Source organism: Pinus tabuliformis, chromosome Q (assembly GCF_031772625.1).
Source record: "Pinus tabuliformis cultivar Carrire ecotype Pingquan chromosome Q, CPIR1, whole genome shotgun sequence".
NCBI lineage: Eukaryota > Viridiplantae > Streptophyta > Pinopsida > Pinales > Pinaceae > Pinus > Pinus tabuliformis.
This window is the reverse complement of record NC_142296.1, coordinates 1231009638-1231025373: the sequence shown is the minus strand read 5'-3', so window position 1 is coordinate 1231025373 and position 15736 is coordinate 1231009638. Positions and strand designations below refer to the sequence as shown.

The following is a 15736-nucleotide window of genomic DNA, read 5'->3' as shown; positions in this document are numbered from 1 at the left end:
ATCAAAGGTGACATCATGACTAATCTCGACTTCCCTTTGACCAGCTACATAGATTCTATAGCCCTTAGTATTTTCGTTATAGCCCACGAAGATTCCTTTCTTTCCAGATGCACCCAATTTATTCCTTTTCTTTTTCGGCACATGAAAATATACAGGGCTTCCAAAAATTCTAAAATGAGATACTTCAAGTTTCTTACCGGTGAACATTTCTTCGGGAGCCTTGGAAACCAATGCTTGATGAGGGCATCGGTTTTGTACATATACGGCGGTATTTGCAGCTTCCGCCCATAGAAGCTTCAGAAGTCTTTGATCATGGAGCATAGCATGTACAGCTTCCACAATTGTACGATTCTTCCTTTCCACCACACCATTCTGTTCAGGAGTATATGGCGTAGTAGTCTCCCTCTTAATGCCAGCCTCTTTGCAAAAGTCATGAAACTCATTGGGTTCATATTTAGTCCCATTATCAGTCCTTAAGATCTTGATCTTCTTTTCAGTTTGATTCTCGATCAAGGCTTTGAAGTGTCGAAACCAAGAGAACACTTGATCCTTCTTTTTCAAGAAGTATATCCAAGTCTTGCGAGAATAATCATCTGTAAAAGTGAGGTAATATAAATATCCTCCCAAGGAGTTCACAGGCATCATACCAGATACGTCTGAGTGAACCAACTGCAATATATCAGAGGTCTTGCTTTGGCTTGAGGGGAATGGTCCCCTTTTGAGCTTCCCTTCGACTCATCTTGGACATACACCTTCTTGCTCTAATCTGAACTTGGGCATCCCGATCACCATTTTTCTTACATTGGGTAGAGCTTTATAATGAAGGTGAGCAAACCTTCGATGCCATAGTTCGGACTGAAGAGATGTGTCACAAGACATGACACCTAGCGAACTTCCGCCGACCTGATATAATGAATCAAATTGAAACCCAAGAGTAAAAGCATCTTTAAAGTTTTTTTTCCATACACATACCTTGCCATCAGTGAAGGCCACCTTGTAGCCTTTGTCTTCCATTGCCAAAATGGACACCAGGTTCTTTTTGAGATCAGGTACATATAATACGTCTTGTAAGTGGATGGTATTACCCTAATTCAATTGAAGAGTGACATTTCCTATGCCTTTCACGGGATATTTTGAATTATTTCCAAGAACAATTTCCAGGTTGGTTTCCTTCTCTATCAAATTATAGAGAGCTTCTTTGTAACCAGTGAAGTGCCTTGAGGCACCACTATCAATAAGCCAATTTCCCAGCGAGTCCGGGCAAGCAATAGTAGATAGAGTTGCTGGTAGATAATATTCATCTTGCTTACTGTTAACAGTGTTAGATTCATACCTGGAATTTCTTGCCTTCTTGAATGGTTGTCCTCTTCCTTGATTTTCGGCACTTCTTTTACCTCTGTCATTTGACCTACCATTCCTTTGATTGCCTTGAGAGGGATTTTGATCATCGTCCCGGTGTGAGTCCCTTTTATCAAGGCACTCCCTTGCATAGTGACCAATTTTATTGCAATTGTAACATCGTCCTTTTCTTCCACCCTTTGCTCCAGCCTTTCCTTTGAATTTAGCTCCGAAATTGTTTCTTCTTTTAGTATGAGAAGAAAAGGCCGAGGGATGACCTTTAAGTATGGGCATTTCTTGCTCTTCCATCCTCATTTCTTCTTGAATGCATCTGGCCATTAATTTCTCAAATCCAAGAATTACGTTATTGTTGAGAAGAGTAGTCCTGAATATATACCATTCAGATAGTAATCCTCCAAGAGTTGTGAGTGTCATTTCCCTGTCAGGAATTACTTCCCCAATAGATAGAAGATCGTTCTTGATCTTGGTGATCCTTAAGAAATATGCTTGCATACTCTCATCTTTTCCCTTCTTAATTTCCTTCAACTTATTTCTAAGAAACAAGACTTGATTTGCATCATTAACTTTAAATAAACTCACCAGTCTATCATAGATTTCCTTGGAGGTGTTCAGCTCGGAAACATAGGCCACCAAGCGCTTGTCGATAGAGTGTTGGATGATCTTCCTTGCTTTGACTTCTCCCTTGGTCCATTTGTTCCTAGCAACAACAGATGCATTTGATGGAGGCTCAAAATCTCGCCTCTCACATGGTCCAATACTTCCTGCTCTTCTAATGTTAAATCGAGAGACATCTTCCATCCGTGATAGTCAGACTTCTCACGGAGTTTGTCTTTAGCAAGGAAGCGTCTTGAGGACCCCATGGTTTCTTTTAGATAGCCTTGCCAACCTTCTCTTTGGTGATTGCTTTTGCTCTTGCTCTTGCTTGGGCTTTGTCTTCACCTCAGCTCCGATACCATGTTAAATTATGGTATGTTCTATTCTTAGAGCAGTTTACTTATTTTTCTTCTTATTATCCACAGATTAGCAATCACGTATACATTAAGTAAAGTGCAGATAGAACATTAAATGATCATCAGAAAACAAGCCAAGACAAGAGACACAAGATGTGGCGGCTAGCTAGGGACAAACCCCAATGCGGGGAAACCCTTTGATCAAATCTTCTTTTATCTTCAATAGTTCAGCAGAGAGAAATAGAACAAAATCTAAATTCTGTAATTTTATATCAGCAGCAGCAAACCCTAGATCAGCAAAGTCAAACTTGGTCAAACTAGTTGAAATTGACCTCTAAAATACTTGGTCAATTTCTGGTCAACTTGTCCTCGAACAGCCTAAAGAAACAGCCCCAAAAGTTCAGTCAATTTGCAGCTAAGTTGCACGAAACGGGAAGCGAAACGAAACGCGACCTCCCCAAATTTTGGAAACGGGGAAACGCGAATGTATATAATAATATATATATATATATATATTAAAAATATTTAAAAATTATTATTATATATATGTGCAATCATAAAGCATGAATGATACATTTACATTATATGATTATAATTTATTACATTTAAACATTAAGATTAAATTTACATCACATTTACTCATGAGTCATGAATGATCACATAATGAAAATAAAAATATAGGAAAATCCAAAATCAGCCTTTATTTATATTAGTATATGAGGCTGCAAGTACAATAAAGACTATAAGGCTGCAAGAACTATAGAGACAAGTCACAAAAGACTAATCCTCATCATAACAATCCTCATCAAAAATAGAAGCAGCACAATGCTCAACAGTTGATGGTAGTGCTGAAGAAGATGATGCACCAATTCCACTATCAGATTCGGCCTCAATATTTAGGGCAGCAAGAGAGAGATCCAAATCAAGATTTTCTGCATCCACATCCCTTTCTTTAGAAGGACCACTGTTGTATTCTGGACCCCTACGAGATGCAAGGCGAAGGTTGGAGTGCACATAAACAAGATCCTCTGCTTTCTGTGAGCCCAACCTATTGCGCTTCACAGAATGAATAAAACCATAAGTGCTCCAATTCCTTTCTACTGATGAAGAGCTTGCCACTTGTGAAAGAATACGAATGGCAAGGTTTTGCAAATGTACACCATTTGCTCCATGACAAATCCACCACCTAACTGGATTCATGGTGCTTCTCTCCTCCAAAGCTGATATATCTGCATAATCATCTATTTGCAGCAAAACTAGCAAATTCCTCCTTTACCTCCCTATAGATGAGAAGGAAACATTCTCATAAGGGCTTTTTTCACCCCAGTAGCCACCTCTCTATCCTTATGGGGTGCCTTCCTCTTCCCAGTGCTTTTAGCAATAAGCTCCTCATCATAAAATTTGGGGTTCAAAGCATGTGCTAAAGTGTGCAATGGTGTATTGAAATTGTTCCACCTATCAACAATGATTTTCTTGATCAAACCAGCAAAATGATCATCAACAAACAAAAGTTGTGGAGACTCCTGCGAAATGATTTCCATAGTTTTCTCAACCATGGAATCCATGCCATCATATACCTCTCCCAAGAAAGGTTGGTCAGTGTCAGCACTCCGAAGAAGCTCAAATGCAGGGGTTGTGAACTTTAGCAAGAAATCTACCTTGCTCCACCAATCCTCATCAAGGCACAATCTACGCACCATAGATCCCCGCTCTGAATCTGCTTGTCTCCACTCAATCCAAAGTTGACTCACCACCATAGAAACTAATGCATGCTTAACCTCAACAAGGCGGCGCAACATGACGAAGTTTGAGGCATATCTTGTCTCAGCAACTTTTAACAACTCCAATTTGGAGTACTCTCGAAATATGGCCTGAGACTGGTGGTGGTTGGTGATGAATTTGATAATCTCCCTTGCTTCCCCTGTGAGTTCCTTTATCCAGGAAACTTTGTTGTCGATCTCCTCTAAGATCAGATTCAGATTATGGACAATTCATAGTGTCCAAAAGATGTGGTCATACCTCCCCTCAATAATTAAACCTGCAGCTTTTCAAACCGGTGCATTATCCATGATAACTTGCACCACCTTGTTAGGCCCTATTTGTTCAATAGCTTTTATAATAACATCAGCAATGTATTGTGCATCTTTCACCTCTCCTGAGTAGTCTTCTGCCTTGATAAACATTGCTCCTTTGGGGGAAGTGGCAATGATATTTATCAATGGTCTGCGCCTCATATCTGTCCAACCATCTGAGACTATGGTAACCCCAGAGCTACTCCAGGAAGAACGAATTGGAACTAAAATGTCCTCCACAAGGTCCTTCTCATTTTTGAGAAGCTGGGTTCTAACTTTCTCATAGTTGGGCCCCTTGTACCCTTGAGGAGCTTTGTTAACTGCCCTTATCATATCTTGCCAGTGAGGAGAGCGAACAACACTGAATGGGATACCACATGCATAAATGCACCTAGCCACTCTGGAATCAGTTTCTTCTCTTGCTTGCACATTCACCAATCTAGCAATTCTGCTATCCTGAACTGAAGGGGATGCCCCTGGGCCTCTGGTATTTTTGGGTGCTGGTTGTTCATGTTGTTGAGTGTGATCAGCTCTCCTCTTTCTTGCTTCGACTACAATCCTTGGCTCAATGTTAGATGGAGCTTGAGTAAGCTCATCATGCCTTCTCTTAGTACCATCCGCCTCATCTTGCTCTCTTTGATATGCCCTCCTTGCCAACGGATCTGATGTTTTTGTGCAACCTGAAATCCCCTGTCCTCCTCCATGCAATAGATGCGCCTTCACTCTTGGGTAGGAGCCCTTGTACGTATTATTGCAAAGATTGCATCGCCATTCCCATGAACCACCACCTCCACATCTTTGAAGCTTCGTCACATGCCCCCAAAGAGGATAATATTCAGCCCTTGGGTTGCCCCTAGGGCTTGAACTTGCAGCTGCACTTTCGCTGGAAGCCATTGCTACAAAAATAAATTAAAAAAACAAATCTGTAAATAATAAAAACGTTTTTCATATTTTTGGCTGTATAAACCCTAGAAAAATTAAAGAAATAGTAAAAAAAAAAACTAAGAAATGAATGTGGCTTACCCAAATTAATTTTTTGTGACTGAATCTACCCTAAAATGCCAAAAAAGAGGAGAAATATGGCTGTAGCTGAGCCAAATCTGCTGCAAAAATAAATTTAAAAAACAAATCTATCAATAAAAAACGTTTTTCATATTTTTGGCTGCATAAACCCTAGAAAAATTGAAGAAATAGTAAGAAAAAACTAAAAAAATGAATGTGGCTTACCCAAATTAATTATCTGTGGCTGAGACCACCCCAAAATGCCAGAGAAGAGAAGAGAAATATGGTTGTAGTTGAGCCAAATCTGCTGCTACTGAAATCTCCTGCTGAAATCTCTTTCTCTTGCTGCTGAAATCTCTTTCTCCTGCTGCTGAAATCTACTTTGTTCACTGCTCAAAACACCCTAGCTGAAACAACTGTCAGTCTCCAAGAGAAACGACTTGCTGAATAGTGTGATGAGAGAATGAGACAAACTGCTCTTTTATAACTTTAGAATAGGTTTCTAGAACATCCCGGAAACCTAAAAAAAATTTAAAAACAAATTAAAAAAAAAAAAAAAAAAAAAAAAATTTAAAACAACACATAAATTTGGGGAAACGTGGCTCGTACGGCCTGGAAACGCATTTCCGGCCGTACTGCCACGTTTCCGTTTCGGGAAACGTGGCAGTACGGCCGAAAACGCGTTTCCAGGCCGTACGGTATGCGTTTCCGGGTTTCGTTTCATTTCCTGGGAGGAAACGACCCCTAGGGCCACGTTTCATGCAACTTAGATTTGCAGATTTCTGAAGTCAACTTGCAACCCTAAACTAGGGCATTCAATACCGGTCAAACCAGAGGTCAGATCACCTCAATTTTTGTGCCAAAATTGCGGCCTACCTAGGAGAGGCAACCACACCCAATCCGCACTTCAGGAAGGTCAACGCTTGGTCAACGCTAGTCAAAGAGATGACATGCTGCCTTAGCGTCCTTCTTTCTGTGTCTTCCTTGCCCTAGGACGTCTTCCTTTCAGCCACACGTGTGAGAGAGAGAGAGGCTCCTTTTATGCATAGGAGAGAGAGAGAAGATGAGTGAATTGAATTGTCCAAATGAGGAGAATGCTCCTTGTATTTATATGCAAACGTTGAGGTTGAATAGACATGACTGTTGGGGTTCTAAGCCTACATAAGTTTTGCTGGCCGACCTTGACAATTTGTCCATAATCAAAATAAATTCATATCTCCATAAATACTTATCGGAATCGAATGATCTTTAGATCAATCCTACAACTCTCGATGAGAGGAATCTAAGAAAAATATCAGAAGCCATAAATAAGGTGATCCACATGTAGTTTGGCCCCAGATGCCAATTTTAACAAACCAACACAAGTCAAACCTAGTCATTCTGCATTTGCCTAGAAATCAGTCAAATTGCCCATAAATTCAGTCAAATTGTCCAAAACTACAACCCACACATGCGAGGTCAGAGCTAGTCAAATGCTAGTTAAACTTGACTACTCTGAAACTTCGTCTTCCTAAGAAATCTCAACATCTTCCTCAATCTTCTTCGTACGTGTGAGAGAGAGAATGTTTTGTTGTTGACTAGTGAGCACACGAGGAGATCAAATGCCCTTTTATAGTGACTTAAGGTTTCCAAGTGACGTGACTATGCTAGGTTGACTTGTGCTTTTGGAGGCAAATTTAAATTTAAAATTTATTCTTTCAAATTATCTTTTAGGGCCAACATGTGTAGTTGGGGAATATCCCTATAGCTACCCAAAAAATCAACATCATTTGGTGCGCCTTTTACTTCTTTTTGATAATTCTTTGTGTTTTGGTGCATAGCTCGAGGATCAAAGCTTGCTCCTATTGATATAGCATTTAATTTACCCCTTAAGATGAGGTGGTTCATCACTCATCAAGTTTAGGTCATGCAAGGGTTCCTTTTGATGAGATAGAACATCAACAGCTCAAGAACCAGGTGATGTTGAATGAGGAGGATAGAGCTCATTTTGGGCTTTTGCCCACGTGCTAATTTATGTACCAACCATCTTTTGCATTTTGATTTTATTTTTTTTCCTTGCAACGATATTATGCTTTTCAATTCTTTTAGTTGCATCAACCTCCAATGCAACATTTTTCATCCCTACGCAAGGATGTGGATAAGTGAGTGCCAAATCCCAATGAACTAATGACAGTTGAACGAAAAGAATGGTGATAGTATTAAGGGGTTATAATGTCACATGGAAAGTTTTAAGTATGGTAAACGGAGAATTTACATGCTATTCAATCCAGGTCCTCCAAGAAATGCCCCTCCTTTAACCCTAAGGCCTTAGGGAGGTCGCACTATACTAGGGCTAAAGATTAACCCCCCTAGTAAGGTGAGAACAAATTTATGGTCAAGATTCGACAATCATCCAAATCACCCCCTTATCCATACTAAATGTTCAAAACATTAAATAAAAGCACATAATTGCAAAATGATCAAAGTACCTATTGAGTGGTAGCCCGCCTTCATCCAAGACGAATCTCGAATGGTGAGACGTGTAATGATTGGTGCAGATGGTGGAGGAGTTGACATATCATTATCATCAAGCTAATGTGTAGGGTTGCTAGCTAGTTGGTTGTCCAAAATAAGAGAAAATTTTCTCCTAAGGAGTTACCCATTTTGGTGGGTATTAGTTGGGACATTTCCTTTCATATGTCTTCTTGTCGTAAAATCTAGCAGGACTAGTATAAGCCTCACTAGGCTGAGCTAGACCTTATGGAAACAAGAGAAAGGGTTGTCATTGTCACCTTAGCAACCTTTCTCCTGCTCTTTAGTGGATTTAAACCACATGGGAGGCTTCCTTAAATTCCTGAATGGATGGTGTAATGTTATGGCTCAAGGTTATGAATAAAAGGTCTATTGTTGGATACAATACCAGCAAGGCCTAAAATGGTCTAGGTGTTCTATACTAGGGTTCAAATACTCTATGCCTAGACCAAGAAATAGGTCGTTATAAGTTATGGCTTGGAATATGTGCAGTGATTCGGCAATCAACGTCATATAGCAGCCCAAGAAAAGAACATGGAATGATATTCAACAATAAAGTGTCACAATCTTCTAATAGAGACCAGGGCTAGACTAGGGAAATTAATTCTATAGTTGATAGGTATGCACAAACAACAAAGAGAGTGATATCAGCCCTATTTGGGAGGTATGAACCATGCACTATGTTGTATATAGCATTTAAACAATTTATAGATGTAATTCCTAAATTATGAGTCATTAACATCCACTCAAACTTAACTTTTATGCATAAATTTGTCGTAGAAACCCTAGCAGCTACACTAACTGTCTAAGAGAGAGAAAAGGAGATAAATTTTAATTGAATTTATGGATGATCAACACAGCGAATGAGTAGTGCCTTATCCTACTAGGGTTTAATGGATTCTTTAAGATAAAAAATCAAGGGAAAAACATTGATCAAGGGTTAAAAACCTAACTATTATTCTTGCAAGGGAAGAAATTAAGTATAGGGTTTGCATGTTAACAGTTTCCTTGTAAGTCTTAAAGACAGCAATTTTACATGAAATAACGAAGCAAGATTTAAGCAATAACTAAGCATTTAGCCATGGCATAATAGAAACCCTAATTTAAACATTCGGCATGAAAAATATCAATGATAAGACAATAAACATATAAAATTCTCCACAAGAGGAACTCCTTTCAATCTTAGAATAAAGACTACACATAAAAATCTCATCCACAAGAAAGTCACACAATAAAAATCACATCTTGCCCATAGTAGCGAAAAACGCTAGCTCGTACTCTCTTGGAGAGCAAAGTGTGTCTTAGAAGAAAGTTTAGGAAGAGAGGTCAAATTTTGACCACTCATACCCCCAACAAATTCTCTAGACATCACTTATTACAATTTACATACACAGTTTATTAAAATTCTCGTCCTGTAGGAAAATTTAAAAATTGACACCTAGACCTAATCATATTCCGTGGAACTTTACACGTGATCTAACATGGTAATATACAATGACTCTAGACACTAGGACTCATTGAAGGCCTTGCTCTCAAGCCGCACTCTAGCTTTTGGGTTCTAACTGGGAGAACAAACTCAATTAATTATTACGCACTAAAAAGCACAAATAAATAACCAAGTAAAAATAACTCCCTAGAGTGAACTCACTTGATAACAAGGTCCTAAGCTACCTAGGTTTGTTACATGACTCTATTTCATCATGCTACCATCACTTTACATTTCCAATATCCCCGTAGGGCTTGCAAAATCCAAGTACAATAGAGGAGGAAAAGAAAGAGCTTAAAGGATCTGATGGTATCTGAACTTTGCAAGTACAATAATCGTCTTGTTGGAAGAAACTAATTAATTCCAACTACCTGCCACAAATATTCAACAGTGATTTAATGCTGATTCTAGAAACCGTTGAAAACAGGGAAGCTTCTCCAGCAAGCCACCGACTCAACTGATCTCCAGAAACTTCTCCAGCTTGTATATATATCTGTTGAATATGTGAATGAAGCAAGTGCTCAAATGTTCTTGTGTTCAGTGTTCTAAGTTGTGTTGGTGTGCTGTGCGCCTCTGATCTTTTCATGGTATCAGAGCTCAGGGTTTGAGCTTGGGTGAGAGCGCAGGTGAGCCGTGAGGAAGGCCCAGTGGTGTATGCGTGAGGCCGGATCTGCTGTTGAAGAGTGAACCTGTTTGAGCTGAGGGTGTGTGATATGGTATCGGAGCACTTGAGGTGGCTGTGAGTGCTGCCAAGAAGTATTGCACAGCGGAAGCGTGAGGAGCAATGTTCGTTGGCCCAAACCAAGTATTACTTTAATTACTGTTGCGGGAAAAATTCTTGTTGCATGGAAGAACGTGGAGTTTGCCCCATATTTCTTGCATTAAGAAATCTCGATCTGTTGATGTGCCATTGTTTTGTTGGCATCTGCACATTGTGTCGAAGGCGTTGTGGAGCTCGAAGTAGAGTGAGGCTCTGTGGAGTTGTGAGCCATTGTGAGGCTACCAAAGGCGTGCCTCAGGTAGCTGTGGAGAGCCCACTGTAAAAGCTGTGGGTAGCCGTGAAAGTTGTTTGTTGTGTTGAGCAGACTGGGGTTTTGCAGAGAAATATGTGTATGATTCTTGACTTCTGCGATTATGCAAAAAAAATGGCAGTGAATGTATATTCATGATACAAAGCGTCATTTTCCCAGGTATGGCATTTGTGCCTTTAGCCAATTTGTGAATTTGGATTTGACAGTAGCAAGATTGGTGGATGCTGCAAGGCTCACTTAGATTTAATGAGCTGGGAATTATCTTGTTGATCATTTTGATCCATTTTTGTTGGGAAGAAAGGATTAATACGCAGGAAATATTCTTTCTACTGCACGAGTTGTGGTGATCTGGATCCTTTAGGTGAGGTCAGCAGCCTAAGCGAAATTGATTTATCTTGTCGTAAAAATTTGTTCAGTAGAATTGCTACTTATATGGGGATCTGCTTTGATATAAAGGTCATATTATGTATGCATTATGATTTTCGCTTTGATGTAATGAGCCTGGAAATATAAGAATGATCTCCTTGATGTCTGAATTTACTGCAAATTATTTTTTAATTTGACTCTATGATTAGAGTGATGGGTAAGCAAAAGAGACTCAAACAATCACGTAGGAAACTGAAATACTTGAAGAAAAATAATGAAATGGCAGAAGTTGCAGAAGAATTAGAAATGTTTCTAGAATTTAAGCCTAATGAAGATCTGAATCAGATAGAAGAATTTGAAGATACTGATGCAATACTGAAACGATTAATGCCGGTTCTGCCAATTTTCTCAGGTAAAAAATTTAAGCTTTGGGCAATTAAAAAGGAAGGATTGCTTGGTTCAGTAGATTTATGGAAATTTGTCCAAGAAACTTCTATGAATTTGAATGATAAGTGTAGAAGAGCAATAGCATTGTTTTTCATCATATCAGCTTTAGATGAAAATATTTTGTCCAATATTTTGTATGAATTTGGTGAAATACGTGATGCAAAAATATTTTGGGATATTCTTGAAATGAAATACAGTATGGAGGGTAGTGAGAAAGCTGAAGTTGATGAAGGTGTTGTAGCTAAAAGTGATTGTGTTGAAAGTATCATAGCTGGGATTAAGGCTGAAAGTATGTCTTTAACTGACAATAGTGTAGCATGTGATAGTAAAGAAATTACCTGTGATGCAGAAAATTATGAAGTCAAATTTGATGACAATTATGTATCCCATGATGAGTGGTTAAATATGATGCATGAAAAGCATCTTATTGATGAGTTGTTGTTTGGTGAGAAGAGTTGCCTACCTCCATACACCAATCAAATGCAGGACAACATGTTTGCAGTAACAGAATTGGCGAAAGAGGTTGAAGACATGACTCAACCAACTATGTCAGCAAAGAAAGATGAAGGAAGCAAAGGTTTTTCCAAAGCGCACGATGACAAAAATCAATATGGTTTTGTTTATGAATCTAACATTGTTTTTGAGTGTGCAGATATTGACAATAAGGAAGAAGCATCAAAACTTGAAGAAATTGCAAGCATTAAGGACAAGTATGGGTCCCAAGAACGTGAAGCAATGTTGAAGAATGTTAACCTGCAATCAAGAAAGGAGAAGCTCCATCACTATTTTATGGCAAGAAAAGTGAAGATGAAGTTGCATCAACAAATGAACAAGCATGGACCCTTTCACAAGAAGACAAAAATGAAATGTTTTGTAAGCCTAGCTGAGACTTAGACCAGCAGGCATGACCATTAAGAGTATAGTGTCTTGTTTATTGTATGTAGTTGGAATTAAGGGGGAGTGTTGGAAGAAACTAATTAATTCCAACTACCTGCCACAAATATTCAACAGCGATTTAAAATGCTGATTCTAGAAACCGTTGAAAACAGGGAAGCTTCGCCAGCAAGCCACCGACTCAACTGATCTCCAGAAACTTCTCCAGCTTGTATATATATCTGTTGAATATGTGAATGAAGCAAGTGCTCAGATGTTCTTGTGTTCAGTGTTCTAAGTTGTGTTGGTGTGCTGTGCGCCTCTGATCTTTACACGTCTGACATATCCTTGGGCCTGGAGTCTTCAAGTATACTTCAATGGTCAACAAGAACAAAGAGGGACAGATGTATATTTGAAAGAGGAAAATAAATAAAAATAAAAAGCAGGGACAGAATTCAAATCTATAATCTTAAAAGAGGGAAAACATATCGAGGAATGAAAAGATGGCCTGTAGCCTCCTCCCAAATATGCCAAATCCACTGGAAAGCTTGAATCCAACTCCAAGTTTGCTGCTTCTCAAGTCTTCAACGTTGTGGCAAAATTTTGGAGGCTCACATACGCTCACAAAATATTAAAATGAGAGGTGTAAGGCAAATAGGAGAAGGGGGGTTGTCTGTTTATAGCAAAATCATAAGGTTTAGAGGGGATTTTTATCATTTCATTTAAAAATCCACGAAGCCACTGCTGAGTCTTTCCGTGGTGTCCAAAAGGTGACTCAACCAATCCAGTACAGACTTGATTGGTTCACACCACTTCCGTACCAAACCAGCCCCTCAAGACAAGTTGTAGACCAAGTTGACTTGATGCCCTATCAACTCAATCAATTTCACCAATTCCGAGTTAGACCAGGCCAAGTTCTAAAACTATGATTGCCAATGATGATGCGAGCTTGTTGAGTATTCTTGGTGGAGTAACCAACAGTGGTTAGCAGTGATTTCTAACTATAACTTTAATGACTAGGGGTCTTTTGGTTTCCCTGGTGATGGTTTGGAAAGCTTCAAACTATACCAGTTGTGATAAGCTATGAATATGTACAAGCACTTCATCTCTTATATGTACATGAAGTGTTTCAGCAGTCCAATATTTGTGTATTTGCAGATTTAATTTTCAACTTGTATTATCTTCTCGACTGGATAAATTTCCAGCACTTAATGTTCATGCTGATTTGACAAGATGTAGGGTTAAACATGTTATGTGATTTAATAGATATCCTGAAGATAAAGGGTCAGTTTTAGTCTTGTAAATTCTGCTGTAATCAAAATATTTCAGATTTGTTATATGAATGGAAAAGTGTGCCCTATGAGCTGTAACTTATTGCAATTTGAGTACACTAGTTTGGTATCTTTGCTCTTGAGCTGTGTAGTAATTTGGGCTTAACTGAAGAGAAGTATGTGCTTCCATTCACTACTGTAATTATATATTTCAAATCAGCCCTAGGACTGAAAGTGGCTCAGTGATTAGATGCAGGAAACCGTTTTGAGAGGTGAAATTCCTGAATTTGCAATAAAAGTCACGTATGAAGATTACTACAACAGATATACTCCTACTTGTTTAGTCCATCAGACTGTGGGTCTAGCAGTAACTTGGAGTAGTTCTGGCAATGAACTAGGGTCAAATCCTGGTGGGCAATGCCGCCACCCTCCCCTCCCCCACCTCCCATGCTCCCCTCCCCCCCCCTCCCTCCCCAACCTCCCCAGCATGGTATTTGCAAGATGCGACAGTTGATTATATTAAATATTGTTGATGTAGCCTTCAAGCTTATTGAATGGCACTGGCAAGGTGCCAGCAAAATATATACTTCTCTTAAGGGTGTGAGGGTTGATCAAGCTTATTTTCAAGTTTACCGTCCATAAAAAGATGGGTTTCCATTTGAAAAAAAATACTCCTACTTGTTCAAAATAGAGGAAATACCAATACAACTCTATGGGTAGCTAGCCAACAGATTCAAATGATATATTTCAATTTATTGGCCAACAGGTAGGTAGATGGAGAATGTATTTCATAACATAAGAAGTACACATTATTCAGTAAATCTATTATTTAAACTAGACAAAGCAGTAATTTAAAGGATAAAAGCATACCTTTTCTAACTTATCAGGATATGAAGTGCTGAAAACACTTGAGGATTTATGACATTAAGTGGGAGAGCCAACCAACAAATAGGTATTAGCTAACGGTGAACCCTTCTTGTAAATTGTTTATTAAAGCAAGAAAGAGATTGTTCCCAAACCTATTTGCAAATACATATTCATTATGCGCATCATATGCATAGTCAATATAATAGATGTTATCACCCCCAGTAACATTAACGGCATTGATCATACACGCACAAGTTTTCTTTATCTGCCAGCATCTTTTCCCATTATGAATTCCATGGAATACTTATTCTACAACATTTCCAATAGTTCAATGGTTTCATTCGCTATAGCCAGAATATGAATTTATAGAAACTACATGGTATTCATGACTGGTTATAAACAGCAAATGAACTGTAGCACTGGGCAGGCTGGTCGGCGTCAAACTAAAGGAAAAATAATGCTCCATATAATCTGATTTCAAATTAAAAAATTCCAGATAAACATAAACAAGTTTAGGCTTTAAAGAAATTAACGATCATTAAAATAAATTGTGATAGGTGTTGAAAAAACATTAGATTTACAACCTGTTGCCAGGCTTGAATCAACTGGCCACGTTTATCTGTGCGTCCAATGAGAGCCTCACGAATAAGTGGAGGAAAATGCCGCATTGTCTTCTCTGACCAAGTGTGGTTACTTGTTAACAATATCTGCTCTACTAATGGCTGAAGGAAAACCATCTGTTCAAATTCTGCAATTCCACGGGTCTTTATAGTGATAGCAAGGTTAGTTATCATTATCCTATTTAGAGTCTCCGTGAACTCTGTCGGGCCCTGTTCAATACTTCAACAAATCAGATCAAATTGCAACAATAACAATCAAGGAAACACCTATACTCATGTTCCTTTCTTGATTACAATTTATTTTCACCTTGAGGTCTTTCTTCACAAGAATAATATCACTCAAAGAAAGAATTAAGTTGATGCATAAATTTTCTGCCAGTCTGAAAAGACGATGCTCCCCACGCTTCCCTTTATTCATGATTATTATCTTTGCAACATCATAAATCAACTGCTTAACTTTCCCATGATACCTACAAAAGATATGAAACAAATACATTAACTGAAAGGCTCCAAAATTCAGAAAATAGGTTTCTAAAATAATGGAGCAAACAATGAGTACATGCAATAGGGAAATAAAGAAAGAAGTTTTCTCTAGCCTGTCTCATTTCACTTGTGCTGTACCTGGCCCTTCTGTAAGTCTATCAAGGAAATGAAGCACATAAGATCTAACACAATAATATACCAGAAAATGTAGAAAAGAATCTACTAGCTGAAGTAATACATGGTATTCTTTTATGAAGATAGCCACATTACATGATACCCACGAAATTCTTTTATCAGAGTTCAACACATAAACATGAATATATCTCATGACAGCATCAGAGATATATATCTACTGGCCATCCATGCAAAAAAAATGGCAAATATTACATTCAAAGATC

At 38.6% G+C, this 15736-nt stretch overlaps 1 protein-coding gene across 1 annotated transcript in view; it reads right to left on the bottom strand.

The window, feature by feature from the left end:
* Nucleotides 1-15736, bottom strand: part of LOC149224256 (mediator of RNA polymerase II transcription subunit) — a 428548-nt gene that overhangs the window by 198236 nt on the left and 214576 nt on the right. The window contains 2 exon segments of the mRNA XM_089386058.1: nucleotides 14820-15065; nucleotides 15163-15325. Of these exon segments, the coding sequence (XP_089242184.1) occupies nucleotides 14820-15065; nucleotides 15163-15325 (409 nt within the window).